Here is a 24,262-nt window from a genome sequence, read left to right as displayed (position 1 = left end):
CAAAAAGATGGCGCAGCCAATGTTAAGTATGGACGTCGGAACCGCGCCAAATTTTTCAAATTTTACGTTGTTTGCGTAACTCGTCCGTGAATGGGGCTGGCCGTAATTTACATTCACGTCGAAAGCATTGAGGATTTGCCGACGTCATTTGGAGCATGCGCACTGGGATACGTCCACGGACGGCACATGCGCCGATCGAAACGTGGGGTCACACTTAATATACATAAAACACGCCCACAGCTTCAACATTTGAATTAGGCGGGCTTACGCCAGTCCTAATACGCTACGCCCAAATTTTTGAGAATACCATACTCGCCTCTCAAAGTTACGGCGGCGTAGCGTATAGGAGATACGCTACGCCCGCCTAAAGGTATGTGAATCTAGCCCTATAAATTTTATATTTTTTATCAGAGACCCTAGGGAATAAAATGGCAGTTTTTTTTTGTCACACAGTAAATGCGCAGCAATTTTACAAATGCTTTTTTTGTGTTGTAAATAAACAAAACACTTTCATGAATAAACAAAAACCAAAGCATTAATAGATTTTTTTGTATACTGTGAAAGATGATGTTACGCCGAGTAAATAGATACCTAACATGTCACGCTTTAAAATTGCGCACACTCTTGGCATGCCGCCAAACTTTGGTACTTAAAAATCTCCATAGGTGACCCTTTAACATTTTTTACAGGTTACTTGTTTAGAATTAGAGGACGAGTGCTAGGAATATTGCTCTCAGTCGTTTACATAAGCGGATGCGACTTGCGTGTGAGCATGCAGGGACGGGGGCGCTTTAAAAAAAAAGTTTTTTTTTTTTTTTTACCAGAGAAGAAACATAAAGTGGGCTGTATAAGGTATTTGCGGAAATGCAGAAATAAAATGTTTTACTATCCAAAGTTAAAACAACAAGGGCAGAAGATTTAATAGATGAAAAAATTACTGAAGTTGCACTTTAATTCCTCTTTAAAGGTACGGAAAACAAAAAAAAACTAAGTACACCCCCGTCTTAGAACATGTGAACTCACAGTGACCAGAGAAGCTCCCCATTCCCTCAAGTCTGGGATAAGCTTATGAGCCAGATTGACTTTCTCCTGGACTCCAGTTCTGATCTTCACAGTCAGAGGAACGTCTAGAACCTAGAGATAGGATGGTGGAAAATATTAGATTCTCAAAGATGGCTGCAACAAAAAAAAAAAAAAACACTTTTGTTATGTCCTAGCTGTAAGAATTAAGTGTTGATCTATTTGAGCACCATTAGTTCCAGGTGTGGTCTGCGTCACATGGTCTGATCGCTCAGGTATTCCAAGCTTCGGAGCTGCAACACATATATATATTATGTGGCCAAAAGTTGATGTCCGACCATTACACCCAATATAAGCTTCTTGGACATTCCATTTCCAAAACCATGGCCAGTGTTATAAAGTTGTGCCTCTCCTTTGTGGCGATAACTGCCTTCATGCCACTGGGAAGGCTTTCCACAAACTTCTGGGGCCAGATTCACAAAGAGATACGATGGTGTATCTCCTGATACACCGTCGTATCTCTGACTTACACTGGTCCTATCTATGTGTCTGATTCATAGAATCAGTTACGCATAGATATGGCTAAGATCCGACAGTGTTACAATGTGTTACACTGTCGGATCTTATTTTCAATTTGAAAATGGCGCCGGGGGCGTTCCCGCTGATTTACGTTGAATAATATGTAAATCAGCGAGATACGCAAATTCACGAACGTACGCGGACCCGACGCAGTGGTGTTACGACGTTTCCGTAGCGGCTTTCCCGGCGTATACTTACCCCTGCTTCTATGAGGCGCAGCCAATGTTAAGTATAGCCGTCGTTCCCGCGTCGCTTTTAAATTTTCTTACGTCGTTTGCGTACGCCGATTCAGAAACACGGGCGTCGCAAGTTACGCTCACGTCGAAACCACTGACGTCCTAGCGACGTCAGTGGGAGCAATGCACTCCAGGAAATTCTGCGGACGGCGCATGCTCATTTAAATCGGCGCAGGAACGCGCCTGATTTAAATAGTACACTCCCCCTAGCCGCGGAATTTGAATTCCGCTGGGGGATTTACGATCCGCCGCCGCAAGTTTGGAGGTAAGTGGTTTGTGAATTACCCACTTGCCTCGCAAACTTGCGGGAGCGGATCTTAAATCAGGTAGATCGAGCGGATCTTAAGATCCGCTGATCTACGTGAATCTGGCCCCTGGTGTAGATCTCAGGGAATTTATGCTCATTTAGCCTATAGACCATTTGTGAGGTCAGGTACTGATGTTGGAGGAGAAGACCTGGCTCACAATCAGAATTCCAGCTCATGCCAAAGCTGTGTTCAGTAGGGTTGAAGTCAGGACTCTCCAGTTCCTCCACATCAAACTCATCACGCCAGGTCTATATGGAGCTGGCATTGTACACAGGGGTACAGTTATGCTTGAACTGAAAAATAGTGCGTACCGTATATACTCGTGTATAAGCCGAGTTTTTCAGCACATTTTTTTGTGCTAAAAGTGCCCCCCTCGGCTTATACTCGAGTCACCTTTTTACACCCGATCTCCCGGACTTTGGGGATCCGGTACCGACCGGCCGTGGGTTCCCTGGTGTCCGGGGGACCTACGGCCGGGAAGCAGCGATTTTTCAAAGCCGGGCACCCCTTCCATAGACTCCCATGTTAAACGGTAATTTCTCCGGTGACTTTGGGGTCCTGGTACCGGCCGGTCGTAGGTCCGCTGGACCCGGAACTTGGCACACATGTAGCCCAATTTTTTCTCTACAAGTGTCCAAAGTTTTTTTGTTTGGGGGACCTACGGCTGAGGAGCACCGATTTTTAAAACCCGCGCACCCCTTACATAGACTCCTATGTTAAACGTCAGTCTATTCATGGGCACAGTGAGGCATGCACATGGGCACAGTAAAGGCAAAGTGAGGCACAGTGAGGCATGCAGATGGACACCCTAGGCATATACTCGAGTCAATATGTTTTCCCATTTTTTTTGTGGTAAAATTAGATGCCTCGGCTTATACTCGAGTATATACAGTATTTGTCTTTGTATGCTGTAGCATTGACAAGTACCCTTCCCCGGGAACACCTGAATTCAATCATTAAGAGGGGTGTCCACATACTTCTGGCCATATACGTAATTGTCTAGCAAGATGTTGCCTGGGGCACAGACGCAAAACTAGCCACTTCCCGACCGCCGCATGTAAATGTACGTCCACAGTATGGCACGTACAGGCACATGGGCGTTAATGTATGTCCTTGCCTTCTAGCGGGTGGGGGGTCCGATCGGGACCCCCCCCCCCGCTACATGCGGCGGTCGGGTTCGCTCGGGGAGCGATCCGGGACGACGGCGCGGCTATTTGTTTATAGCCGCTCCGTCGCGATCGATCCCCGGAGCTGAAGAACGGGGAGAGCCGTATGTAAACACGGCTTCCCCGTGCTTCACTGTGGCGGCGCATCGATCGCGTCAGTCCTACAGCCACACCCCCTTACAGTTGTAAACACACACTAGGTGCACCCTAACTCCTACAGCGCCCCCTGTGGTTAACTCCCAAACTGCAACTGTCATTTTCACAATAAAGAATGCAATTTAAATGCATTTTTTGCTGTGAAAATGACAATGGTCCCAAAAATGTGTCAAAATTGTCCGAAGTGTCCGCCATAATGTCGCAGTCATGAAAAAAAAAAAAATCGCTGATCGCCGCCATTAGTAGTAAAAAAAAAAAAAAAAATAATAATAAAAATGCAATAAAACTATCCCCTATTTTGTAAACGCTATAAATTTTGCGCAAACCAATCGATAAACGCTTATTGCGATTTTTTTTACTAAAAATAGGTCGAAGAATACGTATCGGCCTAAACTGAGGAAAAAAAATGTTTTTATATATGTTTTTGGGGGATATTTATTATAACAAAAAGTAAAAAATATAGCATTTTTTTCAAAATTGTCGCTTTTTCTTTGTTTATAGCGCAAAAAATAAAAACCGCAGAGGTGATCAAATACCACCAAAAGAAAGCTCTATTTGTGGGGAAAAAAAGGACGCCAATTTTGTTTGGGGGCCACGTCGCATGACCGTGCAATTGTCTGTTAAAGCGATGCAGTCCCGAACTGTAAAAACACCTTGGGTCTTTAGGCTGCATTTTGGTCCGGGGCTTAAGTGGCTAGAGAACTGCAAGTCATCACTGTACTTTTTGGATATTTAGATATTGCTGTTCACAAAGGGAAAGCTGGTTAGCGTAAAGGCACACAGTGGCCTTAACTATGCAGTTGAAACTAAGAGCCCAGGCCTCTCCACCAAAACTAGCGGCGCTTTACCGTCATTTTTTGCGGTGCTTTTCAGGCGCTTTTAGTGGCCGAATAAAGGGTTAAAAGTGCCTGCAAAGCGCTGCTGCACTTTGGCGGTGCTGCCCATTGATTTCAATGGGCAGGGGCGCTTTAGGAGCGGTGTATTCACTGCTCCTAAAGTGCCTCAAAGAAGCTGCTTACAGGACTTTGACATCCTATCAGCGCAGCGTCCCAGTGTGAAAGCATTTGGGCTTTCACATTGGGATTGCAGATGAGGCTTTTTTCAGGCGCTATTTTTAGCGCTAAAGCGCCTGAAAAACACCTTCAGTGTAAAGGGGTCTAATGATTAGAAAAAAAAAAAACATATATTACAGGCTGATTCAAAGATACAATGTTTGTAGACTTTTGTTTAGCACTGCTCCGGCATACTGACTCCACTAGGTATGAAAGAGACATCTTATGTCACTTCGGTGTATAGCATTTGCTATCCTGCTATTAAAGTGGTAGTAAACCGAAAAAAAAAATAAAAAAAGGGGAGCACCAGGCAGTTTAAGTCATATTGTGCTAGTATGCATCGCTTCAGACTTACCTGAAAACTAAGCCTCCAGCGGCGCACAGTCACTGCAGTAGGCACTTCCATCTTCCCCTGGTCTTCCTTCCAGGTTCACAGGCTTCGGTGGTATGAATGGCCAAGACACGATGACGTCACTCCCGCGCATTCACACAGAAGTCACCGATTACAGCACGAGCTCTGAAGAAACGGCACAGGCATGCTGTTCCTTCAGAGCACATGCGCCGGTGATGTGACTGGCTGCTTCTAAGGTGCATGTTTAGGAGATATTTACCTAAAGGTAAGCCTTATTATAGGCTTACCTATAGGTTAAATCAATCAAGGGAGTTTACTCTCATTTTAAAGTGATTGTAACGTTTTTGTTTTTGTTTTTTTTTAAAGAAAAAAAAAAATGAAACATGTTATATTTACCTGCCCTGAATTTACCCGTACGCGCCCCTAGTGGCTGAAATGCAAAATTACGTATACCTACGTGATTTCGCGCAGCCGAGCGTATAACTGCGGCGGCTGGTCGGCTAGTGGTTAATGTGCGTTGAAGCTGAAGCAAGTGTAAATGAGCCCTTTAGGCCCCTTTCACACTAGTGTGACTTCAAAGTTGCGTGATTTTGCCGCGATTTCATGGAATGCCTGTGTAAGTGGCATCAAAATCGGACCAAAGTAGTGCAGGGACTACTTTGAAGTTGGAATGACTTGAAGTCATACTAATATGAATGGTTGTCATTGGAAATCATGGGAAACGACTTGCCATGCTACTTTGCCATCACAAATCTTGGGGGAAGTCGTATAAGTTTGAAAGGGGCCTAAGGTCTACTGACACACAGGCTATTCAGAGCACAGTAGTAAATAAGTATTCTATCTATAACATTTTATATTTAGTTTACGTGACAAGCAATGTACTGAAAATCTACATCAAAATTAAGGTAAACAAGATAAATATATATATATATATTATATATATATATATATATAGTTTAATATCGTTTTCCAATAAGAGAAAATATAAAAATATATTTGTCATCATCATAATGCAAGTCCCTCTTTAAAATAGAAGAAAAGGGGGTTCAGAAACTCACCAGTTAAATGTTGCTCCCCTTAACTCTGATCCATACACAAATAGTATTAAAAATCAGTTCCTAAAAAAAAAAAATATTTCAGTGACTGCAAAGCCCCAGCACTTCTCTGTGCAGCAGGGCGTCCTATAACCGTGCTGACAATGAGGGAACTGAGATATCCCCCCGCCAGTGTCCATAGTGCCAGGGTTTTCAAGCGCCCACCAGCCACAGTCAGGGGAAGGAGAGACCCGGAGTGCCAGAGCTTTGCAATTCACAGAGAAAAAAAAAAAAAACTGTTTTCAGGAAGCAATTACAAAACTGTATACAGCATATTATGTCATCTTCCCTTTTACTTTATTTCATGTTTTTATATACCGGTACATGCACCCTTCAATATAGAAAGAGAAAGATATTCTCCACATATACTTCCTCTGTGAACTTACCGAATTCATTCCTTTCACAATCTGTTCAAATTTATTAGTTCTCGTCATTAATCCACAACCACCACCCTATGGAAAAAGAAAACATTCAAGCTCTGGAACCAAGAAATATTTTAAACACAAGCAAAAAAACATAATCCACTTACCCCAGTATAGAGGACACACCATACTTCTCACACACCCAAGCACTGCATACTGTATGCAGCTACTACAGTATGATACAGGCTGCAGAACCAAATTATGCAAATGGTTCATTTGAGCCAGTGTCGGCCCAAGCAAACTACCGTATTTATCGGCATATACCTGCGCACTTTCATGGGTGCACGATATACGCCGATCCCCGCTGTCTCTGAGCCGCTAGCCTAGAGCCGAGAGTACTGCGCACTTGGCTAGACTCGGCCACGCTCGGCTCCGCCCGCCGCAGCCTAGAGCCGAGAGTACTGCGCACTTGGCTAGACTCGGCCACGCTCGGCTCCGCCCCCCCGCAGCCTAGAGCCGAGTGTACTGCGCACTCGGCTAGGCTCCGCCCGCAGCCACGCGAGAGGAGCGGAGAGAAGCCGAGACAAGCCGAGAGGAGCCGAACACACAGGAAATACGGCTCCTCATGGCTCGCGCCAAATCCAAAAACGAACACTGGACACGCTGGACGGAGACGGACACCTGGATGGAGGCCACAGATGGACACCTCCAAAGCCACAGATGGACCCGGCGCAAGGAAGCCGCAGACGGACACCCACAAGGCTGGACGGACCCCGCGCAAGGCCGCAGACGGACGCCGGACAAGGCCGCCGATGGACACAGAGCAAAAATTTAAGTTTTCTTTTTTTTCCTTTTTTACCTTTCTAAGTTTGGGGTGCGCGTTATACGCTGGCGCGCAGTATACCCTGATAAATACGGTATATAACAAGTATGTAAATCCAACTCTTCATATTCCTGATATGCCCCTGCTGCACCATGTACTTGTATGAGAAAGTCTCCTATTCTCTTTGTATTGCTTCCTTTATGTGAAATCCCTGGTGATCCTGACAGTTTCTCTGCTTTTCTATTAAAAGCAGACCACACTAAGCAGGAGAACACAGCGTGGTCAGTTTTCTAGCTGTGCTGGGAAACCAGCCTGCTCTCCTCCAATGATTGTCTCGATACCCTCCCCCCCACATACAGCCATTCACTGGGAAGCTCAGTGTACTATTGCTTCTCCTTTCCCAGTTCTTATGCAGAGTACAGAGGGAATGTGATCACTTATAAAAAATGTATCTATACACAAATGTTTTGCCTTTAATTTCTTTTACAAAGAGTTTTATTGATAAACAATGCAACTTTACAGCTTAACAATGAGAAGAATACATCATGAATAAACATGACGTTTTGCCTTTTAATTCCTATACAGTAAAACCTTGGATTGCGAGAAACACGGTTTACGAGCGTTTCGCAATAGGAGCCGTTTTTTTTTTTTTTTTTTTTAAATCCTGACTCAATGTGCGAGCATTGTCTCGCCTCTGGGGTGTGCAGTACCGCATGTGGCCAGAGGTTGGTGCCGTTCCCAAATGTCTTTGAACGACTCCAAGTGGTCTCTAAGCGTTTCTGAGTGTCTCCGATGCCCCCCCCCCTCTGGCCACATGCGGTACTGCATACACTAGCAGTGACACTGGAACAAATTACCTGAGTTTCCTATGGGGAAACTCGCTTTGATATACGAGTGCTTTGGATTACAAGCATTCTACTGGAACGGATTATGCTCATAAACCAAGGTACTACTGTATTAAACAATGCCTTGTTTTACAAGGTGAGGATTTACAATCACCGTGTCCAGTTTTCTGGCTGTGCCGAGAATTCAGCCTGCTCTCCTCCATGATCAGACTTGTCCTGACCCCCCCCCCCCCTCCCCGCACAGCTTTTCACTGGGAAGATCAGTGTGCTGCTGCTTCTCCTACCCCAACTCTTATGCAGCTGAGATCACAGGGAATGTGATCACTTTTAAAAAAAAAAAAGGGGGAAGAAAATGTTTATAATATTTTTTTATATCTATACACAAATGTTTTGCTTTTCATTACTATTTTAGGCCTCTAACACGATTGGGCGGATTGGATCTGCCTGACGTTTTTTCAGGTGGATCCGCTTGGGCCACCCATTGACTCCTATGGGGAGGCGGATGTTAGCAGATACGTGTCTGCTGACATTTGCCTGGCATCTGATCCGACAAAATCCGCTGAAAACAGACGTATGGCAATACGTTCGCCATCTGTCCAGCAGGTCAGATGAAAAACGCACAGGCTGTCCATTTTCATCCGATCTCCCCATAGAGGAGAGTGACGCTCTGAAAGGTCCATCTCTGCACCGTGAGCAGAGACCGACCCTGTCATCCGCCTGCTCAGAGGAGATCAATGGAGCGATCCCCACTAAGCAAACAGTCTGTCCAAACGGATCTGCCCCATGTGAAAGGGGTCCTAAATGGATTGGGTTGTTTTACAAGGTGATCATTTACATAAACTCTAAAGTGCTAGGAAACACAGACTTCGTCTTTACAGGTCTTGGCTGAATGAGTGGTTTGTAATGTTATGAGAAGGAATATTGCTGCTTCTGTTACCATACATTTTGCAACGACAGTTCCAGCTAGGCAGCAGAGATTGTATAACATCCATCCATTTTTGCAATAAAGCTTAAAGTGGAGGTTCCCTCTAAAAAAAAAAATTCTAACAATACATTGAGAAGACTGATTACACTGCGGGTATGCTGGGGTCTTTTTTTTTTTTTCGTACATACCTCGTTATCGCCGTTTCATCCCTCGGCTTCCGGATATGATTCTTGCTGGACCTCGTTGATTGACGTTCCTCCGACCGGCGCATACTGCGCGTCACGACTTTCCGACAGAAGCCGAACATCATTGCGCAGGCGCCGTATAGAGTCGGCTCTATACGGCGCCAGCGCAGCGATGTTCGGCTTCTTTCGGAAAGTCGTGACGTCAAGTATGCATCGGTCGGAGGAACGTCAATCAACTAGGAACGCCCAGACGCGCAAGAATCATACCCGGAAGCCGAGGGATGAAACGGCGATATCGAGGTATGTACGAAAAAAAAAAAAAAACAGCATACCCGCAGTGTAATCAGTCTTCTCAATGTATTGTTAGAATTTTTTTTTTAGGGGGTACCTCCACTTTAAAGGGTTTGTAAAGGTAAAGTGTCGTGCTCGCCCACTCCCTTGGACTACAGGAGAGTCAGGACGCTCTCTACGTTGCAGATAGAGAAAAGAGCTGTGTGTTAGTGGGCGTCCTGACTCTCCTGTAGTCCAAGCAAAGGGGTGAGTACGACACTCCACACCAGGGAGAAAGCCTTGCAATACTGTGTGGAGTTACAGACAGAAGAACAGGAAGTGAGGATTTCTCAGGGAGGGGGCGGGCACGACACTCCACACCAGGGAGAAAGCCTTGCATTACTGTGTGGAGTTACAGACAGAAGAACAGGAAGTGAGGATTTCTCAAAAGAAATAAGGACATTTAAAAGCAAAATGGAAGGATGAGGTAAGTGAAGGAGGACTGCACTAAGGTAAAGGAAGCTATTTAGGGGAAAAAAATTGTACCTTTACATTACAACCCCTTTAACAACACCAGTTTGAATTATGCATTCAATAAACAAGCATGCCTTGTTAGTATTAATAAAGTTATTCCTGAAAGAATTTACCTTTTTATACACCAAATCTATCGGACATCCGACATTGATATCCACAAAGTCCACATCGATGGTGCTGTTCAGCAGCTCAGCGCATTTAGTCATGGTGTCAGGAAAAGAGCCCTCTATCTGCAATGATATTGTATGAGAAGATAGAAGATATATTTTAGAAACATAAAAAAAAAAAAATAAGGACACAAACTCAATACTGAGTCTACGGGTTCATGTTATCGGTTGTTCTAGTCAAAAGCTGCATTTTTTTGGTTGAATGGAAAATGCCGCACTTAACAAGAAAGGCTGACCGCACTCCCAGGTATGAAGCAGTGATAATTACTTTATTGAAGATAAAAATCCATCAAGATATACAAGACATCACGAGACCTCTATGCAGGCATGGCAGGATTAACACGTTTTTCACGAATCAAGGTTCGCTTGGTCATAATCATTAGATTATGACTAAGCGAGCCTTGATTTGTGAAACGCGTTAACCACTTAAGGACCACCTCATGACGATATATGTCGACAGAATGTCACGGCTGGGCAAATGGACGTACAGGTATGTCCCCTTTAAGAGCCCAGCTGTGGGTCACGAGCACGCCGCCGGTGGCATGCTCACGACCTGGTCTGAGTCTCCGTGACCGCGGGACCCGATCACTGCCGGTGTCCCGCAATCGGGTCACAGGAGCTGTAGAACGGGGAGAGGCGAGTGTAAACAAACCTTCCCCGTTGTTCTCTATGACTTGCCACTGATCGTCTGTTCCCCGATATAGGGAACGACGATCAGTGACGTCACCCGTCCACCTACAGTAAGAAACACACATTAGGTTAAACTTAACCCCTACAGCGCCCCCTAGTGGTTAACCCCTTCACTGCCATTGTCATTTTCACAGTAACAGTGCATTTTCATAGCACGTTTCGCTGTGACAATGGTCCCAAAATAGTGTCAAAAGTGTCCGATGTGTCCGCCATAATGTCGCAGTCACAAAAAAAAAAAAAAAAAAAAAAATCGCTATTAGTAGTAAAAAAAAAAAAAATATTAATAAAAAATGGCATAAAACTATCCCCTATTTTGTAAACGCTATAAATTTTGCGCAAACCAATCGATAAACGCTTATTGCGATATTTTTTACCAAAAATATGTAGAAGAATATCCTAAACTGAGGGAAAAAATTTTGATATTTTTTTGGGGGATATTTATTATAGCAAAAAGTATAAAAACCGCAGAGGTGATCAAATACCACCAAAAGAAAGCTCCATTTGTGGGGAAAAAAAGGACGGCAATTTTATTTGGGAGCCACGTCGGTCACACGGCCGCGCAATTGTCAGTTAAAGCGACGCAGTGCCGAATCGCAAAAAGGGGCCAGGTCCTTAACCTGCATAATGGTCCGGGACTTAACCGGTTAATCTGGCCATGCCTGCATAGAGGTCTCATGATGTCTTACGATCATAGGTGTGCGCAGCTCAATGTATTAGGGTGTGCACCCCAAAGCTCAAAACACACATGACTTTCTCTGTAGCCTCAGTGTCACTGAACAGTCAAGGAATGGGAAGTGCCCTGTGCTGAGCGGCTTTCTGTTCATTCACAAACTGAATCATTGTAAGCACAGTTTACTATGCTTCAGTTATGATTGAACACAGTGAGTGTTCAAAAGGGAAGGGGCCAGAAAATGACATATTGATTAGCTCCTTCCTCCACTCTCCATCCTGATACATCCCCTGCAGCAGCAGAGAGGAAAGAAGAGAAGCCAGCAACACTGCAGGAGGGGGACGCAACACAAGAGGAAGCTTAGGCAGTAAGGGGAATCGGCACAGCACAGAGAGATTAGGGTGTGCCCAGGCACACCTGGCACACACCTATGCTTATGATGCATCTTGATGGATTTTTATCACTGCTTCATACCTGGGAGCGTGGTCAACCTTTCTTGAACTAGCCTCTTATTCAGTCTGCGGACTGGACCTGTGCCACAAGATTGAAGGGATCAATCATTCCCACCTGGAGCGGCACAGCTCTGTCTCTATTAGTTATCGGCATTTGACTTGCTTTGCCTGCAGTTCAAATGCAGTTTAATAGGGAATGATGCATCCAAAAAAACACAGCCTCTGACCTGCCATGCACTCAATTAAAGTCAATAGGATGTTGCTGATCCGCATTTGGCGTGTGTTCCAAATGCACATACATGCAGGTAAACAACCCACCGACACCGACTCTAATGCCTTGTACACATGATCGGATTTTCCGTCTGGATAAACTCAGACGGATTTTCCAGATGGAATTCCGTTCAAGCTGTCTTGCATACACACGGTCACACCAAATTCTGATGGAGAAAAATCCACGCATGCTTAGAATCAAGTCGACGCATGCTCGGAAGCATTGAACTTAATTTTTTTCGGCTCCTCATAGTGTTTTACGTCAACGTGTTTCGGCGCGGTCGGAATTTAGTCCGATAGTGTGTATGCAAGACTGATGAAAGTCAGCTTCATCGGAAATTCAGATGAAAAAATCCGATCGTGTGTACGCGGCTTTAAAGGATCACTAAAGGAAATTTTTTTTTTAGCTAAATAGCTTCCTTTACCTCACTGCAGTACTGGTTTCATGTCCTTCTTGTTCGTTTTTGCTTTGAAGTAGCTGTAATTCTGCTCTGATCTCCACACTTCCTGCTTGTCGGTTTCCTTATAACCACAGTACTGGGAGCTTTTCACTGTGGTCTAAGCTGTCATTACTGCAGGGTTTGACAAATTTGCTTGGAATCTAGGAGCCAGCTAAAAAAGTTAGGAGCCAGAAAACGCGCTCCCGACGAGCTTGCGCGCAGAAGCGAACACATACGTGAGCAGCGCCTTCATATGTAAATGGTGTTCAAACCACACATGTGAGGTATCACCGCGATTGGTAGAGCGAGAGAAATAATTCTAGCCCTAGACCTCCTCTGTAACTCAAAACATGCAACCTGTAGATTTTTTTAAACGTCGCCTATGAAGATTTTAAAGGGTAAAAGTTTGTCAGCATTCCACGAGCGGACGCAATTTTGAAGCGTGACATGTTGGGTATCAATTTACTTGGCGTAACATTACATTTCATAATATAAAAAAAAAATGGGGATAACTTTACTGTTGTCTTATTTTTTAATTAAAAAAAGTGCGCTTGTAAGACCGCTGCGCAAATACGGCATGACAAAGTATTGCAACGATCGCCATTTTATTCTCTAGGGTGTTAGGATAAAAAATATATATAATGTTTGGGGGTTCTAATTAGAGGGAAGAAGATGGCAGTGAAAATAGTGAAAAATTACATTAGAATTGCTGTTTAACTTGTAATGCTTAACTTGTAATACCAACGGCTCACCACCATATGGCGCCAGCTCACAAAAAAAATATATATATATTTTTTTTTTTGCCCCCCTTCCAAGCCAAGTCGCCAGGACCCTATTTCTAGTCGTCATGGCGACCTGGCGCCCGGGATTTGTCAAGCCCTGCATTACTGTGTGTCTAAAACTTAACAGAACCAATCAGATTCATTTTAAAAACAAAACTCTGCCCTGGATTTGTTTGTTTTTGTTCTGTGTGTCTCTCTAGTTCACAGGAACATGAAACCAGTTTAAAAGTGAAACTAACCTGCAGGCACATTATAGGATTGATTTTTATCTATTTGTAATCATTTTTAAAAGGAATCAGTTAACTTTTATGTCTCTATACCCTGTAAACAAGTCATTTCAGCAAAAACATTTTTTTCCGTTATGGACCCTTTACGGTTTGACCTCATATTATATGGTTTTGGTAAATCTGAAGGAAAAAAAAAAAAAATCTACAGAAAATTAAGACTGTCTACAGAATAAAAGGGGCATCAGGATACACGCCATTCCCACCCACAGAGCAGAAAACCTTTCAAACATTGGAGAGAGATCCAAAAGCTTACAAGACCATCTTCAGATGTCCCTTTCTTGTACCCATGGCATGGTTGTGTTGCTTGCGTACAGAACTTCCCAGAATGTTCTTTCCAGAATGTTCATTCCCTTCTCATGCAAGGGTCTAACTCAACCCCAACACCTATGAGCCTTTCACAAATGTCTGCACACAACTTAAAGCGGAGCTCCACCCTAAAGTGGAACTCCCGCTGATCGGAACCCTCCCCCCCTCCGGTGTCACATTTGACACCTTTCAGGGGGAGGGGGGTGCAGATACCTGTCTAAAGACAGGTATTTGCACCCACTTCTGGCCACACAGTCTCGGCAGACTACAGGCATCCAGTGCAACAGGAGTTTTATACTTACAATCAGTTACACACAAAGGGATGCTGGGGCTGCAGTGCTCTTATTACATGGAGGTTGATTGGGTGAAAATAGTGTAGGCAGACCTCCCACTTAAAAGTCACTCTACTGCCCCTTTCAGATGGAGTGGATCCGCAAAGCCATATCCGCCTGCTCAGCGGGTCATCTCTCTGCTAATCCCTGCTAAGCAGGCGGATGACAGGTCCGTGTCCGCTCCGCATAAACACAGCCCCACTCTCCTCTATGGGGCAGTTGGATGGAAACGAACTGCATGTCCATTTCCATCCAATTCGATGGACGGATTGCCATATTGTCTAGTTTAAGCAGATTTTATTGAATAAGATGCCTGATGGGTGTCAGTGGACATGTCTGCTTCCTCATAGAGAACAATGGGTGGTCAGATCAGGTCTGCCTGAAAAACCGGACAGGAGGAACCGACCGGTCCGCTGGTGTGAAAGGGGCCTTAAAGGGGTTGCAAAGGTAAACGTTTTTTCACCTTAATGCATTCTATGCATTCTATGCATTAAGGTGAAAAAACATCCGACAATACCGGCCTCCCCAGCCCCCCGTTTACTTACTTGACCCCTCGAAAGTCCTGTGCCGTGAATGCGCTGGCATTTTGGCCGGCTTCCCGGCTCATTCATTGGTCGATTGAAGCAGCGCAGCCATTGGCTCGCGCTGCTGTCAATCACAACCAATGACATGGTGCACCGGGGGGCGGGGCCAAGTGATAGTGGGCGGCTATGGCCGTCGGCTGTATCACGGGAGCGTGCCCGCAAGGACTCCACACAATCCTCCTTCACTTACCTCATCCTTCCATTTTGCTTTTATAAATGTCCTTATTTCTTCTGTGAAATCCTCACTTCCTGTTCTTCTGTCTGTAACTCCACACAGTAATGCAAGGCTTTCTCCCTGGTGTGGAGTGTCGTGCTCGCCCCCTCCCTTGGACTACAGGAGAGTCAGGACGCCCACTAACACACAGCTCCTTTATCTGCAACGTAGAGAGCGTCCTGACTCTCCTGTAGTCCAAAGGAGGCGGCGAGCACGACACTCCACACCAGGGAGAAAGCCTCACATTACTGTGTGGAGTTACAGACAGAAGAACAGGAAGTGAGGATTTCTCAGAAGAAATAAGGACATTTAAAAGCAAAATGGAAGGATGAGGTAAGTGAAGGAGGACTGCACTAAGGTAAAGGAAGCTATTTAGGGATAAAAAAATCCTTTACAAACCCCTTTAAGTATTTTCAGTACAGGAGAGGAGTCGGTACAGCTGTTCAAACTTGAAGGACAGACTGAAGTTAAGTTTTAGGGAAAATATTACGTTTGGGTGGACAGATCCTACAGTAAGAAGCCCCCCTGATGATTGGAATTTGCCTTACATGAATAGAATTAGTTTACTATAACAGACCTGAACTCCAAAGAGGTCCTCGCTGTGATGCCTCTTCACCAGCGCCCATTCAGAGGAGTGACCCTGAAGGAGGTTTGTACACATGGCCATCTCTCCGCATGTGATGTCTGCTCCAAGCCGCTTGCATATTCTTCTATATGGGAGATTGCCGCACTGTACAGTGAACACAGAACACAAGCAGGTCAGTATTACACATCAATTTCACTAAACACAAATTAAGGTGTTACTAAACCCAGGACCCTGCATTCACTATATCTGATCTCCCCCAGTACACCGAACATGGAAATGCAATTATTTTAGTAAATATAAACTGCTAAATACCTTTTTTCATCAGCAGTATATAGCAGTCTTGAACTTCTATCAGTGTCTGGTTAAAGCTTGAATGAGGATTTTTCATTCTCCCCCGATCGTCCTATGAGGCTGCAGGAGCTCTGACCCATGATCTGGACAGTGCCTATTGGCCTTGTGCTGATCACATGTAAAAAAAAACTCTCTAGCAATACACACCAAACTGAGCATGTGCAGAGTGCCCTCGAGGTTCTGTACTATCAGGAAATGGATTGCGGACTGTGAAAGAAGGGGAGGATTAGAGAAGACAGCCTTTTTACACAACGCAAATGAATAACCCTTAGGTTCCACAGCGAGTATAACAAGCATGCTTTACTGCATATACACACTGATTTTACTGTAAAAAAAAACAACATTGACTCCCGCTGTCAATCAAATCCAGTGACACGGGAGCCAGGGGCAGGGCCGAATTCTGCTGTCTGTGTAAATGCAGGGCCGGTTCTACCATTAGGCGAAGTAGGCAGCCGCCTACGGCGCACTACCACCTAGGGCGCAGCCACGGCCTCTGCCTCAGTGAAGCTCCAGGTGTGCGTGAGCTCGCCCCTGTTCAATGCCGGGCCGGCTGTCCCAGGAAAACATCCACTGCGTGCCGCCAATGTTCCACTGAGCGCCCGCTGTCCCATCTCCTGACACAGGAGCATTGAGAAGTACAGCATCTGCTAGTTGACTTCCCAACCAGCAGGGACACCATGGAGCGTCTGGATGGCGGCGCTGGCAGGGATCACCTAATCAATACTGCCTGTCCAGCGGTGAGGAGAGCCCCGGATGTGATGGTCGATGAAGCACAGAGGTAAGGAGGAGGATGGATCCTCCTCATCTACATCGAGAAGTGTGTGTGTGGGGGGGGGGGGGGGGGTGAGTAATGCAGGAAATAGGAGTCAGGTGGCTCAGGGTATGGGTCCGGGAGGTGGCTCAGTGTATGGGTCCGGGAGGTGGCTCAGTGTATGGGTTCGGGGTGTGGCTCAGTGTATGGGTTCGGGGGGTGGCTCAGTGTATGGGTCCGGGGGGTGGCTCAGTGTATGGGTCCGGGGGGTGGCTCAGTGTATGGGTCCGGGAGGTGGCTCAGTGTATGGGTTCGGGGGGTGGCTCAGTGTATGGGTCCGGGGGGTGGCTCAGTGTATGGGTCCGGGGGGTGGCTCAGTGTATGGGTCCGGGGGGTGGCTCAGTGTATGGGTCCGGAAGGTGGCTCAGTGTATGGGTCTGGAAGGTGGCTCAGTGTATGGGTCCAGTAGGTGGCTCAGTGTATGGGTCCGGTGGGTGGCTCAGTGTATGGGTCCCTTAGGGTGGCTCAGTGTATGGGTCCCGTAGGGTGGCTCAGTGTATGGGTCCCGTAGGGTGGCTCAGTGTATGGGTCCCGTAGGGTGGCTCAGTGTATGGGTCCCGTAGGGTGGCTCAGTGTATGGGTCCCGTAGGGTGGCTCAGTGTATGGGTCCCGTAGGGTGGCTCAGTGTATGGGTCCCGTAGGGTGGCTCAGTGTATGGTTACCGGTAGGGTGGCTCAGTGTATGGGTACCGGTAGGGTGGCTCAGTGTATGGGTACCGGTAGGGTGGCTCAGTGTATGGGTCCGGTAGGGTGGCTCAGTGTATGGGTCCGGTAGGGTGGCTCAGTGTATGGGTCCGGTAGGGTGGCTCAGTGTATGGGTCCGGTAGGGTGGCTCAGTGTATGGGTCCGGGAGGTGGCTCAGCGTATGGGTCCGGGAGGTGGCTCAGCGTATGGGTCCGGGAGGTGGCTCAGTGTATGGGTCCGGTAGGGTGGCTCAGCGTATGGGTCCGGGAGGTGGCTCAGTGTATGAGTCCGGGAGTTGGCTCAGCGTATGGGTCCGGGAGGTGGCTCAGCGTATGGGTCCGGAAGGTGGCTCAGTGTATGGGTCCGGGAGGTCACATGTTACAAGGGCAGGGCAAAGGGTGTGGAGTCAGGGGCGACAAAATTAGGTTTCGCCTAGGGTGTCAAAAATCCTTGCACCAGCGCTGTGTCAATGGACGCAGCAGCAGGACTCGGGAGCACGTCCGCACAATTGCGCCCATGGAAAGCAGCTCTACGTGGGGGAATACGAGAAGAGGAGGAGCCAGGAGCGCCACCGGGGGACCCCAGAAAAGCAGGATCAGGGCCGCTCTGTGCAAAACCTTTGGAAACTATTTAAAAAAAAAAAAAGCTTTACAATCACTTTACATTTTCCACTTTTCAAACAAGAGCCCCATGTTGGCATACTCACTGTGGTTAGCGGTGCAAGGTACAGTTTATTTCGGAAATCAATCTGAAGGGAAACGAAATCACAAATTAAAAAAAAAAAAAAGGACAAATAAACAGAGCTGTACTCAACACACATATATACCTACAGCAAATGTTAGGGTTTGGTAATAGAGACAAAATATTGTGCAGCCAAATCAGAAATCACCTTCTAGATTATCCAATGACTACATTTGATAGGTTGTAGTTACTGCTTGGCCAATCATTTTATTTTTTTTTTTGATCACACATTACAAATTAAATATAGCAAATAGTTACATAAGGTACCAGCCTTCCCATATACACCAGTCGGTTTAGTGTCCAACTTCCTAAAGATGCTTGGATATCGGTTCTGTGGACTGGCACTATGAAATATGTCACATTTAGCATAAGGATTAACTGTACAAGTCCCAAACTAGCACCAAACAAGTAAAGCTTGCAAGACGCACTCTCAAGGATTCACAACACTACAAGAAGCTGAAGTTCCACAGGTCACCAGAACGGTAACAATGGACTTCTGCATGAAGAAGTAGTGCCTTTATCTCCCAGCAGTGTAACACTATCACAGGCATGGAAAGCACTGGAGAGCTGACTACCGCTGGAATGGCCAATCATTTTTTACCCAACTTGTTGAGCCGGGGGGGGGGGGGGGGGTGCTTGCTGGGCCACCCACTGTTTGAAATTCATCCAATTCAGCAGGAATCAAAATAGGAGCCATCTATTGTGGCTTTAAGAGTCAAAGTGGATGTAAACCCGTTTTTTTTATTTTTTATGTCACAATGTAGAGTATAAGATTTTCTATGATCTGTGCCCAGTCTTGCCACACAGAGTTAATCCAGCTCTGAGCAATCCTCTTTTATTGTTCAGTGAAATAAAAACGGATTAAAAACCTTAGTCCGTTCCGCCCCCTTGCTGTGAGTGACAGGTTATTTTCATATCTCATGCACGAGCCTGGAGACAGGCATTATTTTTTAATTCCCACCCCCACTCCTTTTCTGAAGTCATGTGGTTACTTTTCTGGATTTTGACTGGAAGTTAGTGATCATAGCAGAATTTAGTGTAAGGAATACATAGGAAAAAATGCATGTTGACAAGGGGAGTGTAGAGGAGGGCGGGGAGTCTTCTGACATCACGACTCCACCCACCGAGCTCCAGACAACAGATCCACCCACAGAATCTGCAGTTTTTCAGTTCTTATAACAGACAGAGGGGGGACATTCGACAGGTAAGGATACATGCAGGAGGCATCTATATCCTTATAGATCAGCACTATGGCAGTCGCTTAGAAAGGATGAGAGTGGGTTTACATCCACTTTAAACAATGCACCACTAAGGCCTTCAGCATTGGGTTGGGGAGAGGTAAAGGGTTTTCAGAAGTATGCACTTTCCAAAAAAAACTTCATAACTGCCAGAAAGACCCAAGACCACGCCATTCAATGGCAGGCCAAATAAGCATCCAGACCCGTGTACATCACAGCCATGCCGTTGTCATTAATGCTGTGTGCGGTTTAGCATTGTCCTGCTGACTTACTATTTTACGTAGCGTCACAATTTTTTTCAAATTGGGGTTGTACATGCCTAAATACGGGTGTAATATGTACGAAAAGGTAATCTTACCCTTTAATAAAGGAAGGGAGGGACAAGGAGACTCAGGCTGGCCACACGTGGTTCGAATCTTGGACCGGTTCAGCAGGAATTGGGCGAGATTCAAGCCGCATTAACTAAGCAATACAACCCGTGGTTGCAGGAAAAAAAATGTACTCTGTGTATGGCCAGCTTAACTAGCTGGCCATACACAGAGTAAATTTCTTTCCTGCAACCACGGGTTGTATTGCTTAGTTAATGCGGGAATCCCTCCTGCCGGGCAATTGTCTTCTTCCGCTGGGGTGGCTGGGGGAAGCTGTCCCTACTGGGAGAAGACAGTCGTTATCACTAGCGTCCTAGCATCCAGTAGCGATAATCGCCAGAATATCCGGCAGGCTGGTTGTACCCAAGTTGATCTATCGATTAACATAGTACATTCACCCTGCCCAATAATGGCTTGAATCTCGCCCAATTCCTGCTGAACCGGTCCAAGATTCGAACCACGTATGGCCAGCCTGAGTCTCCTTGTCCCTCCCTTCCTTTATTAAAGGGTAAGATCACACTTTCGTACATATTACACCCGTATTTAGGTATGTACAACCCCAATTTGAAAAAAATTGTGACGCTACGTAAAATAGTAAGTCAGCAGGACAATGCTAAACCGCACACGGCATTAATGACTACGGCATGACTGTGATGTACACGGGTCTGGATGCTTATTTGGCCTGCCATTGAATGGTGTGGTCTTGGGATCAGGTCTCTTTGGGCACCTCCCATCCTTTCTGTACTAGCTCCTCCTTTGTCCATTCCGTGACCATTCAGCTGGTATAACCAGACGTTTCTTTGTATGTCAGTGAAATAAGAATTAATCACATATAATTTGCATACTGTGAATGTGTGAGATGTATGGTCAATTCTGCCTCTATGGCTAAATTCTGCTATACACAGTGGTATAGAAAAAAAAAATCACCCTTTTTAAAATAATCACAGTTTGTTGCTTTGCAGGCTGAAATCAAGACATACACAGTTTTTGTTTTATCCAGCTGCATTTACTCAGTGCAACTTATAACATCCAAATGAAAGGTGTAACGGAATGGCCCATGATACCCAGAGATTTTTGAAGGATGCGGGGTACTCCTGTGCCAGCTTCACTAATGACTCTTGGGTCTAAGGTCATCCTATGTCCGATAGGGGCATAGGATATCTTGGAATATTACAGGTATTTAATTCTGACTCCAACAGGTCAATAGCAGAGTGACTCATTCATGTGGGGACACACATACTGTTGAGGTGTTAATTGAGTCTGGCTCCTAAGATATTTCATTGTGCTATGCCAACTAACCCTGTATTGTGTGAAATTTATATTGATGATTGTTGGAGTGTCGGATAAGCGGTCGTGGGTTGGTGGAATGGAATATCGTAAACGGTGTTAACCCCTGACCGTTACAAAAAGGTACAACACCAACATGTCAAATAAAAAAAAAAAACAGTCACCGAGTTGGAAAAAGGATCACCCCCCCTCCCCCTCCACTAAAAATGACTTCATCATCTGTAGCTACCGTATTTATCGCGGTATAACGCGCTCCCGCGTATGCCGCACACCCCTAATGTTTCCCCCGAAATTCCTGTAAAAAAAAAAAAGTTATATGATTTTATTACTTAGTTTTGGTGTCTTCCCAGCGTCCATCGTCCGGTCCGGCGTCCGTCTGCGGCCTCGATGGTGTCCTCCCGGCTTCTCCAGCGCGCGCCTCACGTCGAGTCCCCGCTTCCCGCGCTCAGTTCGAACGCCTCCGCCGACATATACCGAGTGCAGTACACTCGGGTACATTCGGCAAGGCTCGGCGTCGCTCACGCTCTGTGACGTTTATGCGTGAGCACGAGCGAAGCCGAGCCTGGCCGAATGTACCCGAGTGTACTGCACTCGGTATATGTCGGCGCAGGATTTCAAACTAAGCGGGGGAAGCGGCTATCGGCGTATATCGCGCACCCACGATTTTCCCCTTATTTTAAGGGGAAAATAGTGCGCGATATACGCCGATAAATACGGTAATCACCTTCTCGAGGGCACACAAAGTCATTTGACTTTCAACTGTGATCAACACTCAACATGAAAAGAGCTTTCCTGGAGCACTTCAGTCCCTGATAGTGCAACTGAAGCAAGGCACTGTCATCAGGATCAAGTTGTGGACAGGCCAAGTCAGGAGATTGATACAAAAATGTGTCAGAGGCTTTAGTAATGCCTAGAAGCACAGTGAAGTCTCTTATTAAGAAGTGGAAGGTATTTGGTACAACACAGACCCTCCCTGGAGCAGGACGTCACTCCAAACTGGATGAAAGAGCCAAGAGGAAACTACCAAGAGGTCAGAGAGGCGACCAAGAGGCCTACGGCAACTCTGTAGCAGTTGCAGGAATTTAGGACAAAAATATCACAAATTCTCCACCCATGTGGCTTGTATAGGAGGGTTGCAAAAAAAAAAAAAAGCCACTCCTCAAGAAAGGCCACATTCAGTCACCACTGAGCTTTGCCAAACGGCACCTTGAAGATTCTGAGGCTACATAGAAAAGAGTGTTGTGGTCATATGAGACTAAAATGTAATTATTTGGCCTCAACACCAAACAATATGTCTGGTGGAAATGCAATTAAGCTCACAATCCGAATAACACCATTTCTACTGTAAAGCATGAAGGTGGTTATACCTTGTTATAGGATATACTCTGAAGCAGGGACTGGAGCACTTGTCAGGACAGAAGAAAAATGGAGGGGGCAAAAGACCATCAAATTCTTGAGGAAAATCTGCTGCCCTCTGCCAGAAAGTTGTCAATGGGAAGAAGGTTTACCTTCCAACATAACAATGACCCAAAGCACACAGCAACAATGACCACACAGTGATTGAAGGAGAAAAAAGGGTGAATGTCTTTGCATGGCTTACTCAGAGCCAAGACCTAAACCCCATTGAAAATCTGTGGAATGACTTGAAGACTGCAGTCCACAAAATGACACCATCAAATTTTCAAGTTGAGCAGTTCTGCAAAGAAGAAGAGTGGACAAATATTGCAAAGTCTAGTAGCCAGATTCACAAAGAGTTACGCCGGTGTATCAGTAGATACGCCGATCTAACTCGGAATCTAAGCCGTTGTAAGTTTAAGTGTATTCTCAAACTGAGATACACTTAAACCTAGCTAACATACTACGGCCTGCACCATCGTATCTTAGCTGTCTAGTTCCGCCGGCCGCTAGGGGCGTGAACGCTGATTTACGCCTAGAATGCGTAAATCAGCGAGATACGCCGATTGACGAACGTACGTGCGCCTGTCGCAGTAAAGATACCCCATTTACTTAAGGCGTTTTCAGGCGTAAAGTTAGTCGAACAAATAGCTGGCCTAGTCAATGTTAAGTATGGCCGTCGTTCCCGCGTCCAAATTTGAAAAATTTACGTCATTTGCGTAAGTCGTCCGTGAATGGGGCTGGACGTAATTTACGTTCACGTTGAAACCAATACGTCCTTGCAGCAATGCACACTGGGATATGTCCACGCACGACGCATGCACCGTTCGTTAAAAACGTCAATCACGTCGGGTCACGAGTAATTTACATAAAACACGCCCCCTCATCCTCATTTGAATTAGGCGCGCTTACGCCGGCCCATTTACGCTACGCCGCCGTAACTTAGGAGGCAAGTGCTTTGTGAATACAGCACTTGCCTCTCTGACTTACGGCGGCGTAGCGTAAATACGATACGCCGCCTCAAAGATGCGCCCGGCTACCTGAATCCAGCTATAGATGTGTGAAGATAGTAGAGACAAATCCCAACAGAATAAAAGGCTGTAATTAAAGAAAAAGGAGTTCTACAAAATACTAACACAGGGGAGTGATACAGTTTTTCAACTCAGTGATTAAGTTTTTGAGATAAATTTTTTTCCCCCCCTGACATGTTGGTGTTATACATTGAATGGAGTAAATACAGCTGGATAAAGCAAAAAGCAACAAAACTTGATTTTTTTAAGGGGGTGGGGGGGTGACAAAGCTATACTTTTTAACGGAGGACAAAAGTGAGGTCACTGACCGGGCTCTGCTATCTGGAAGGAGTGCCTAGATCACAGGACTGGCTGCACAGAATTATAAACCCTTAAGCCCCTTTCACACGGACGGACCGCTCATGTCCGCCTGTCAGTTTTGATGGCGGACCTGAACGGCCGCTCCATGCATCCCTATGGAGTGTCGGATGTCAGCGGAGACATGTCCGCTGACATCCGACCCGATCCAATCCGCTAAAAACAGACGTATGAGGACACGTCCCCATCCGTCCGTGGTGGAACGGATCGGCTAAGATCTGATGAAAACGGACATGCTGTCCGTTTTCATCAGATCGCTCCATAGGAGACAGCGGTACCCGACAAGCCCCTCCCCACTCAGTGAGCAGAGAGG

General features: G+C 45.9%; 1 protein-coding gene and 1 non-coding gene across 6 annotated transcripts in view; both read right to left on the bottom strand.

Annotated features, from left to right (window-relative positions):
- The window catches only part of DUS3L (dihydrouridine synthase 3 like), a 48,747-nt gene that overhangs the window by 14,944 nt on the left and 9,541 nt on the right, over positions 1 to 24,262 (bottom strand). For all 5 annotated transcript variants that reach the window (XM_040352397.1, XM_040352399.1, XM_040352398.1 and 2 more), the window contains exons 5-9: positions 18,239 to 18,280; positions 15,679 to 15,831; positions 10,021 to 10,137; positions 6,350 to 6,415; positions 1,024 to 1,134 (exon numbers count right to left, since the gene is read on the bottom strand). In XM_040352397.1, coding sequence (XP_040208331.1) covers positions 1,024 to 1,134; positions 6,350 to 6,415; positions 10,021 to 10,137; positions 15,679 to 15,831; positions 18,239 to 18,280 — 489 coding nt within the window. The remainder of the gene's footprint in view (positions 1 to 1,023; positions 1,135 to 6,349; positions 6,416 to 10,020; positions 10,138 to 15,678; positions 15,832 to 18,238; positions 18,281 to 24,262) is intronic.
- On the bottom strand, positions 18,651 to 18,855 carry LOC120942096. The gene has a single exon (XR_005749892.1). It is a non-coding gene; the product is annotated as a small nucleolar RNA SNORA74 (small nucleolar RNA).

The sequence above is a fragment of the Rana temporaria genome, chromosome 5 (assembly GCF_905171775.1).
Source record: "Rana temporaria chromosome 5, aRanTem1.1, whole genome shotgun sequence".
NCBI lineage: Eukaryota > Metazoa > Chordata > Amphibia > Anura > Ranidae > Rana > Rana temporaria.
The sequence above is the reverse complement of the archived record's forward strand: the minus strand, read 5'-3'. Positions and strand labels throughout refer to the sequence as shown.